This window comes from Hevea brasiliensis, chromosome 12 (assembly GCF_030052815.1).
Source record: "Hevea brasiliensis isolate MT/VB/25A 57/8 chromosome 12, ASM3005281v1, whole genome shotgun sequence".
Lineage (NCBI taxonomy): Eukaryota > Viridiplantae > Streptophyta > Magnoliopsida > Malpighiales > Euphorbiaceae > Hevea > Hevea brasiliensis.
This window is the reverse complement of record NC_079504.1, coordinates 28,556,097-28,565,011: the sequence shown is the minus strand read 5'-3', so window position 1 is coordinate 28,565,011 and position 8,915 is coordinate 28,556,097. Positions and strand designations below refer to the sequence as shown.

General features: G+C 30.1%; 1 protein-coding gene across 1 annotated transcript; it reads right to left on the bottom strand.

Annotated features, from left to right (window-relative positions):
- Window positions 1-2,329: 2,329 nt before the first annotated feature.
- Window positions 2,330-5,305, bottom strand: LOC110649708 (amino acid permease 1-like). The gene is made up of 6 exons (XM_021804393.2): window positions 5,081-5,305; window positions 4,769-5,002; window positions 4,285-4,378; window positions 3,573-3,936; window positions 2,964-3,185; window positions 2,330-2,852 (listed from the first exon to the last, which is right to left on the bottom strand). Exons 1-6 carry the CDS (start codon window positions 5,118-5,120, stop codon window positions 2,424-2,426), a joined length of 1,383 nt encoding a protein of 460 aa, XP_021660085.1. The 5' UTR covers window positions 5,121-5,305; the 3' UTR covers window positions 2,330-2,423.
- Window positions 5,306-8,915: the final 3,610 nt, after the last annotated feature.

Sequence of the window (8,915 nt, the reverse complement as noted above, 5' to 3'; positions counted from 1 at the left end):
ATTTTAGAAGTAACAGAATAAGGACCCCAAACATCAGAATGAACTAACTCAAAAAGGGATGAAGCTTGTTTATTGACTTTAAACACAGAAGGCAAACGATGTTGTTTTACAAACTGACATGACTCACATTCTAGTACTAATAAAGACACAGCTTTTTCATGGTAGACAAAGAAAGATGGCCCAATCTACAATGAGCTTCATGAGGTGTTAAGGTACTGGAGCAAACAAGCGACCACGGTACATGATTTTCCAGAATGTATAGACCACCTAACTCACGTCTTCTACCAATAATCTGCTTCGTCGTAAGATCTTGAAACAAACACTGGTCAGGAAAAAAGGAAACATAACAATTTAAGGTATGAGTAAGTTTACTAACAGAAAGTAGATTAAAAGAGAATTTTGGTAGACACAAAACAGATGACAAAGAAATTGACGAAGTCGGATTTGCAGTTCTAGAACCCATGACACAAAAAGTAGAACCATCAGCTAAAGTAACAGTAGAGGAAGTGAGATTAGACTGAAAAGCAGATAGAAGACTAGAATTACTTGTCATGTAATCTGTCGCACTAGAATCAATAACCCATTTGGATGAGGAAGACACAAGGCATGTAGTGGATTTACCTGACTAAGCGATCGCAGTGACAGAGGAACTGGTAGGCTTTAGAGATGCCTGATACTGGGAAAACTGTGCAAAATCCTCTACAGATACCAAAATAGTTTTCTCAGAGGAAGATACTGTAGAATCCTCTGCTGCCATATTTGCCATCTGTGATCGCTGATTTTTCCTCTGAAGTTGCGGACAATTATATTTTGTATGGTCAGGCTCATGGCAATAATAACAAATGACTCCTCTTGAGTCCTGATTAGAAGTAGCCTCTCCATTACGCTGATTACTTCTGTTGCCTGTAATTCCTCCTCTACTTCCTCTTCTATTACCCTTTTGTCCATTTGGATTACGGCTAATAAAAGCACTACTGGCAGACTGTGAAGATTGGGTACTCTCTGTACGAATGACTCGTGTGAACGTTTCATGAAAAGAGAAAATCTCAGAACTGGAGAGAATCTGAGATTTAGCAGTCTCATACTCTGAAGGAAGGCCTGCAAGAAAACTCATAACAATCAGTTGCTTTCGTTGGGCTTGCTGAACTTTCACATCAGGACTAAAAGGCAATAATACATTAAGTTCCTCATATACTCGTTTAAAATCCATAAAATAAGCCGTGAGAGACTTATCCTCTTTCTCAACACAGTAGAATGTCTTACAAATATCATAAATACGGGAGATATTCCCTTTACCATAATACAGAAAATCTAAGTAATCCATCAATTCCTTAACAAATTCACAGTGATTAATTAAACTAATTACCTCACTGTGAATCGAGTTCCGAAGCTGCAAAAACAACCGAGTATCCTCCCTTAGCCAAGTTTGTCGTGTATCATCCGTAGGTGGATCATTAGTAAGGTGATCATCCTTATCAATGCTACGCAAATAGACCCTCACAATCTTACTCCACTCCAGGTAATTCGAACCATTAAGTTTGTGTTCCGTGATCTTAGTCATCACCGGAATCACATCAAAAATAACATTCTTATTGTCTGCCATTTGTTGAGACAAAGAAAACTAACCGAAATGCTAATCCAAAGTGCTTACAGCAGCAAAATAATCCAAAATCACAAATCAAGCAAATACCGAAATAGGATCTGAGAGCCAAACCTCATAAGTCATTTAATGGTGTATTGGATCAGGCAACAGCACACAGTTGTGGAATAAGGGGGTTGAGGCAACGCCGGCAATGTTGATTGGAGTCGAAACAGCCGGTTGGCAGCCAAAGTCTCTCCTAAGCTGGGTAGTGAGAACAAATAGTCACTCTAGATAGATTACCTGCTCTGATACCATGTAGAAAGAGATGATTTTCCTTAATTTCAATTAATCTGTACATAGGTATATATATACAATTGATTCCTATAATTGTGTTCTACTAATTAGGAAGAAATCCTAAATAAAAAATCCTAAATAGAAATACAAAATACAGAATATACAGAGAAATAATATAGTGATTGACTTTCCATAACACCTTTTTATTAACTCATAATGCTATATGCTCTGGGATTGTCTAAATGGGAAATTGCTTAAAGAATCTTTGATGGGCAGTCTTCTTGTTTTTGCTCAAATGGGGAAGAGGAATATGATTAAATTATTTACATTCATGCCTTGTTCTACTTGTTGTTTTGCTTATAATTATGTGTTTTTATTATTTGTTAAATTACCATCTTGATATGTTTAATCTAAGGCTGAAATGATTTACGCACACAAGACCATGGAGAATAATTTCAAGACAAAAATGAACTCAAACTTTGCTGAAAATATCTGGAAAATGAACAAGTTCGACCACAGATTCAAAATATAACAAAGAGTGCTGCAACTACATATCAATATGAAACAGCTTTGCTTGCTTGAGACGTTCTAACATGCCTGCAACTGAACCTATACCTGAAATGAGACTCACAATCAAACACACCAAGCTTAAACCTTGAAAACTCATCCAACGATAGCTCCCTCTTATGATTTTTGTTTGCACCATGTACATCCTTATTGGGTAGTACACTGTTAATGGCCAAAAAGAAATAGCTCCCAGAAAAGCCAGAATTGCATTGAAAAATGGAAGCATCATTGCAACTGCAGTCGTGAAAATGACGAAAACGGTTCGAAGAAATAGCCTAGTTAGTGTAAAGCTGAAGACACCTTTATGTGTGAATGGCAGTCTGATTGTGTAAATAGTAGCAAAACATGATGTTGGCCATTTTGATGCAAGCAGCTTCTCATTGATGGCAAAAATGGGTTGGCTAAACACCTGGAGAGCAGTCAATGAAACAAAGACTGGAATTAACCAAACATCAAGAAATCACTAAATGGCACTCATATGTGAGAGAGAGAGAGAGAGAGAGAGAGAGAGAGAGGGAACCTGATAAGCACCAATTAAATGTATGATTACAGAAAGGTTGGCAATGTCAACAAGCCAGAATGGTTGATAAAATCCAGCAAGAACATTTCCAGGAATATCATTTCCAAATGCAGCATATCCCATGCATCCCACAGAAATGTAAAACAATGCTGTTCCGCCAATGGCATACGATGTTACTCTCTTCATGACTTTATTTTCTGGCGGATGTGACTTCAATGTGTCCTGCGGCAATGTTGTTAAGTAATTATTAACACAGAATTCACTACACTTCTGGAGTAATTGCAGCAATGACTTTATTAAATTCACTTCAAAGATTTTAACATATAAAAAAAATTAAAAAAAAGGAATTATTATATGATAAATTCTTACTGGACCTAGTTTATAATGGACCAGACTCAAAATATAAACTATATGGTGGGATTCGGTTATAAAATATATGGATATCATGTATTTGTATTTTATGTGCATAGTGGATCAAGTTTACTCAATAATTTTCTCAAACATGATGTATATGGTGGAACCCACATATTTATATCTCAGTTCATGATATATCGGGTCTAGAAAATTAAATTTTCCCCTTATTATATATATAGGTAAAAAGAGAAGAACCTGAATTTCTAGTAACAGCATGGAGAAAGTATAGGCAAAAGCAATGTTTCCAAGAGCTTGAAAGCAATGCCAAACTTTGGTTGATGTAGCTTCTGTGAAATTGTTGTCGACCATAGCAACCATGATACCTCCTTTAAACTCATGGTTTGAGGAAAGTTTTGCAATAGAGAGACACAATGCAATGAGCGAATATGCTAAAGATGTAACAGCTGCAACAACTGAAATGAAAGCCAGTTTTTCCAAGCTAGGAAATTGAGACAAAACTATTTGCATTCCACCATATATGACCATATATAGATTTCCTGATACCCCACATTTTGCTTTATGTCCCTTTGCATGAAAACATGTTGTCCTCTTCACTGCCCTGTTGGGAAGTCCAAAGAATTAAAAATTTAAGATATAGTCTAGAGCAAATTGGAGTTTGAGAAATTAATTAATTCAAAGTGGTTGATTTTGTTAGTAATTTAATTTCCTTTTTCTTTATGTTAATTCACTAATTGAAAATCTTCCTCATTATGCAATATTATTGGATTTTTCTTACTTAAACTCGATTTGCTATGAACTTAAAATACGAAAAATGAATGGTGCAAACCACAAATTGAATTTATCAGTCTCAAGCAAAATTTTCTCATTAAACTCACATACTTTAAAATTTTCAATTTAAAGAGGTGAGCTACCTATCAAGCTTAATCATGTTTAAGAAGCAACTCACCCTATACTAATGGCAGTTGTAACTGTGTAGCCAATCATTGTGCCCCATAGCAATGCATACTGCAATACAGCACAAATAACTTCATTTCTTGGACCTGCAAATATAGAAACAAGACAAGTTATTATTATTATTATTATAAACAAGAACTAGAAACATGTGAAATCCCGATAATTTAAAAGTAGAAATTTATAATAATGGTTTTATAAATAGATTTTAACATGCATGTCCTTAATTACACAAAGCTTATTAAATTTATAATGTGAAAACCACATGCAGACCATAAAAGTGGGATTGTCAAGATTTTGATTAGAATTTTAGACTTCTGATTGAAAAGACTATTGATATCATATTCAGAGATTCTCAAATTTATAAATAGAAATATAAGAATAAGTTTTGGCATTCTAAGGTGAAGTGCCTAGAAAAACTGTTTGAACATGAAAGGAAAATGATGTCTATTGTAAAAATAAAAATAAAAATAAATTACCTAAAAGAGCTCTCACAGCATCAATATAAGTGTAGTTTCTTCTTCCATGGACAGGGTCAGGAGTTCTATAGCAATCACATAGAAGAATTGCAGTGTAATATGTTACAAATGCAAAGGAGATAAGAATAAAGGGACCAAGGATCCACCCCAGTTGAGCCACACTCCATGGCAATGCTAATATTCCAGCACCGACTACTGCAGTAAAAGCATGGGCTGTTGCAGTTGCCAAGGTTCCTACAAATACACAACAGTCAAACACCCCAAAATATAACCTAATATTCAAGCAACTGCTTTGTAGAAAGAAATAATTACCTGTTCTTATGCGTCCATCATCTCCTGCATCAACCTCCATCTTCCTTTGAACAATATCAGGGAAAGAAAAGAGAGACACACCAAAAGAAAAAGAAAAGAACGAGGAAAGATTTGAGATAGAAACAAATGAATTAGGTCAGTTTCAGTACTGAGAAAAGTTTCCCACTGCATGAAACCAGAAGGCAAGAACAACTGCAGAACACGATTGGCCAAATTATACTGAGACTCTTACATTTAGTGATCTACCATTTATTACTATTTACCAGACCATATAGTTGGTAGCTAGTGGTTACTTGGTATATAGTAATTTATTACCATATCAGCAAGAAATGTGATAGCCTGGGAAAAAACAACCAAGTCTGTTTATATTATAAAAAATTTCTCAATGAAACGTATTTCACATAAAAACAAAACGAAAACATCACAAGGAAAATGGCTTGCGTTAGCAAGATAATCTGAATCTCTCCATATATGGACTCAAAGTTAAAAGCTTTATGACTTTTTTTGCTGTCACCTTCTTTTGGTATTACACAATGTATGATCAATGTGATCTATCATCTATCATCTTTCACTAAGTTGGATATAGTTAAATTTTTTAAAAGATAAAAAAAAAATTACAAGAATAAACAAAAATGCCAAATGAAACAATAAATTCAATTGAGGATTTTTTATTTTTTAATTTATTAATTATTATCCATCAAGGTTCAACTCTGTTAAAAAGCACTTTAAAATTATTTATTCTAAATGCATCTGCTGAGAATTTTTATCTGGTGAAATCATTATACGTATAACAGTTTAATTATAATCATTGATTATGGTAGGACTTACTTGAGACCCACTATAATTAATGATTACAATAAAACTATTATACATAGATCGATTTTATTACCTAATTTTTTTCGATGTGGGAGAGCGCACCCTTAAAATCCCCTGAGAAAAAATTAATCTTGTGTATAAAAAAGTTAGCCCGAGGATACTTCCTACTCTAAGTGCATATATATATATATATATATATATACTCTTGTGTATTGGAATCAAGAGTTTTGTTAAATAAATAGTTCCTAAAATTGTGAAATGTTTTATTCTAACTCCAACTGGAGTTAATAAATTAAATAAAAAAATATGTATCTGTATGTGAGTGAAAAAAAAAAAGTATTAGAGTAAATCATTTTTTTCATCATAAAATTTTTATATTTTACATTTTTTATTTTATTATTGATCAATTTCTTTATTTCTTGTATTTTATATTTTGTATTTGATTCATTTAACTTTTATAATTTTATTATATGTTTTTTTTATAACATTCTTAATAATTTATTTATTTTTTTACATTTATTTACTCAATATTTTATATAATAATTGCGAAATTATTTATCACAGTGACTGATTATTCCAACCATCTTCATTAAAAGCATATGCTTGCATTGTCATTAAAAAAAAAAAAAAAAGGCCTTTTGAATGGATGCTCTAAGTTTGAGGCCAAACAGCATGGAAGATTCCTTATTTTTAATTTTTCTTTTAATTAATCCTTACATGAACGGTTGGATTTTTATAAGATTGAGGTCTAATAATCCTCAATTTTAGCTAACAAATATTTAAAAATATAAGAAATTTTTATCTAAATTTGATTTATCATAAACTCATAATATAAATATGTAGTATATTACTTATTTAATAGGTAGGTCCCATTATATATTTTATCTTGAATTATAATAAATTAAGTCTACCCAAAAAAGAATTTTCAAATTTTAATTTAATAATTAGCTCTTTAATCTTTGGATTAATTTTAGGAGACTTGGCGATTTGATTTAGTGATCAACTTGTAAGAATTCAATTCCGGCCCGATTTAAGCTTAATGTGGACAAAACTTTAAAAATAATAATAATAATAAAAAATAATCAATTTTGACAAATTTGACAAAAAAAAAAAAAAGAGGTAGGAAATTGAATTGGTCGATTTTGAAAATTTTTATCTAAATTAGATGTATCAATTACCATACAACACTCGATGTATGTGTAAAATATAAATATCTCATTTAGGTGGAATGCATTTTTTAATCAATCACATATCACCAATTTTCAACCAATTAATATATCCCACTAATCTCTCAATCAATCAATCATTGCCTACCAAAAATTCAACCAATCATATCTATTTGGTTTGACCGGTTTGGTTCAAGCTTTAAATCATTTATTCAACAAACCATAGTTGACCAGTCCAAATCGGCCGAGTAATCAGTGAACCAATTAGATCATAAATTACATAATTATGATCAATTATATCATAACAATTAGATTAATTAATCAAGTAAATATTAACAATTACATTAATTAATCAAGTAACTATGATCAATTACATCATAAAAAATTAGAAAAATTAGTCAAGTAACTATTAATCAATTAGATCTTAAATTAAATAATTATAATCAATTAGATTATAATCAAGTACTATGGTTATTTCATCAATTAAAGATCACAATCAATTAAATAATAAATTAAGTAATTATGATCAATTAGATCATAATCAAGTGACTATGATTAATTACATCATAATCAAATAGTATTGGGTATTTTATTAATTAATCAAGTAGATCATAATCAAATAGATAAAAAATCAAGTAACCATAATTAATTATATTATAATCAAGTACTACCGGGTATTTATTAATTAATCAAGTAAATCATGATCAATTAGAACATATATAAATCATGTAATTATTACCAATTACATTATAATCAAGTACAATATTATATTTTATCAATTAATCAAGTAGTTATAATTAATGACATCATAATCAAGTATACTCAATTATTTTATCAATTAATCAAGTAGATCATAATCAATTAAATTATTAATCAAGTAACTATAATAAATTACATCATAATCAAGTACTATCAGTTATTTTACCAATTAATAAAGTAGATAATAATTAATTAGATTATATATCAAGTAATTATGATCAATTATATCATAATCAACTACTACCAGGTATTTTATCAATTAATCAATTAGAGCATAATTTATTAAATCATAAATGAAGTAACTATGATCAATTATATCATAATTAAGTGCTATAGTGTATTTCAACAATTAAGAGTAGATCATTATTAATTAGATAAAAAATCAAGTAACTATAATCAATTATATTATAATCAAGTATTATCAGGTATTTTATCAACTAATCAAGTATACCATAATTAATTAGATTATAAATCAAGCAATTATGATCAATTACATCATAATCAAGTATAATCATATTATTTTATCAATTAATTAAGTAGATCATAATAAATTAGATTACAAATTAAGTAACTATGATTAATTACACCATAATTAATTAGATAGAGGGTGAGTATTATTCATTTTAGAATGAAATAACTAACCAAACTGAATTAATTTATAAATTTGATTCGGTTTATGTGGAAATTCGATTCGGCTCAATTTTCACTTTTGAATTTTTTTGTTTATTTGATTTGGTTTTGGAGACAGCATAATTTTTTTTTTCCTTCCCTCTTGTGAAAATTGAATTGCTAATCAATTAGATAAATTAATCAAGTAATTATTAACAATTAGATTAATTAATCAAGAAACTATTAGTCAATTAAATCATAAATCTAGTAACTATAATCAATTACATTATAATTAATTAGATCAATTAATCAAGTAACTATTAACAATTAGATAATAATCAAGTACTATAGGTTATTTTATCAATTAATCAAATAGATCATAAATAATTAGATCATAAATCAGGTAACTACAATCAATTACATTATAGTCAATTAATCAATTAGATAGGGTAAGTATTATTCAGTTCAGATAGAAATAACCGACT

Bases quoted from the DNA above. Each gene is read 5' to 3' on its own strand.
- LOC110649708 (XM_021804393.2), bottom strand. From the start codon at position 5,120: ATGGAGGTTGATGCAGGAGATGATGGACGCATAAGAACAG. The intron at 4,379-4,768 runs GTAATTTATTTT...CTATATTTGCAG, and splicing joins TGCTGTGAGAGCTCTTTTAG to GTCCAAGAAATGAAGTTATT. The intron at 3,186-3,572 runs GTTCTTCTCTTT...ACATTGCCGCAG, and splicing joins TGCTGTTACTAGAAATTCAG to GACACATTGAAGTCACATCC.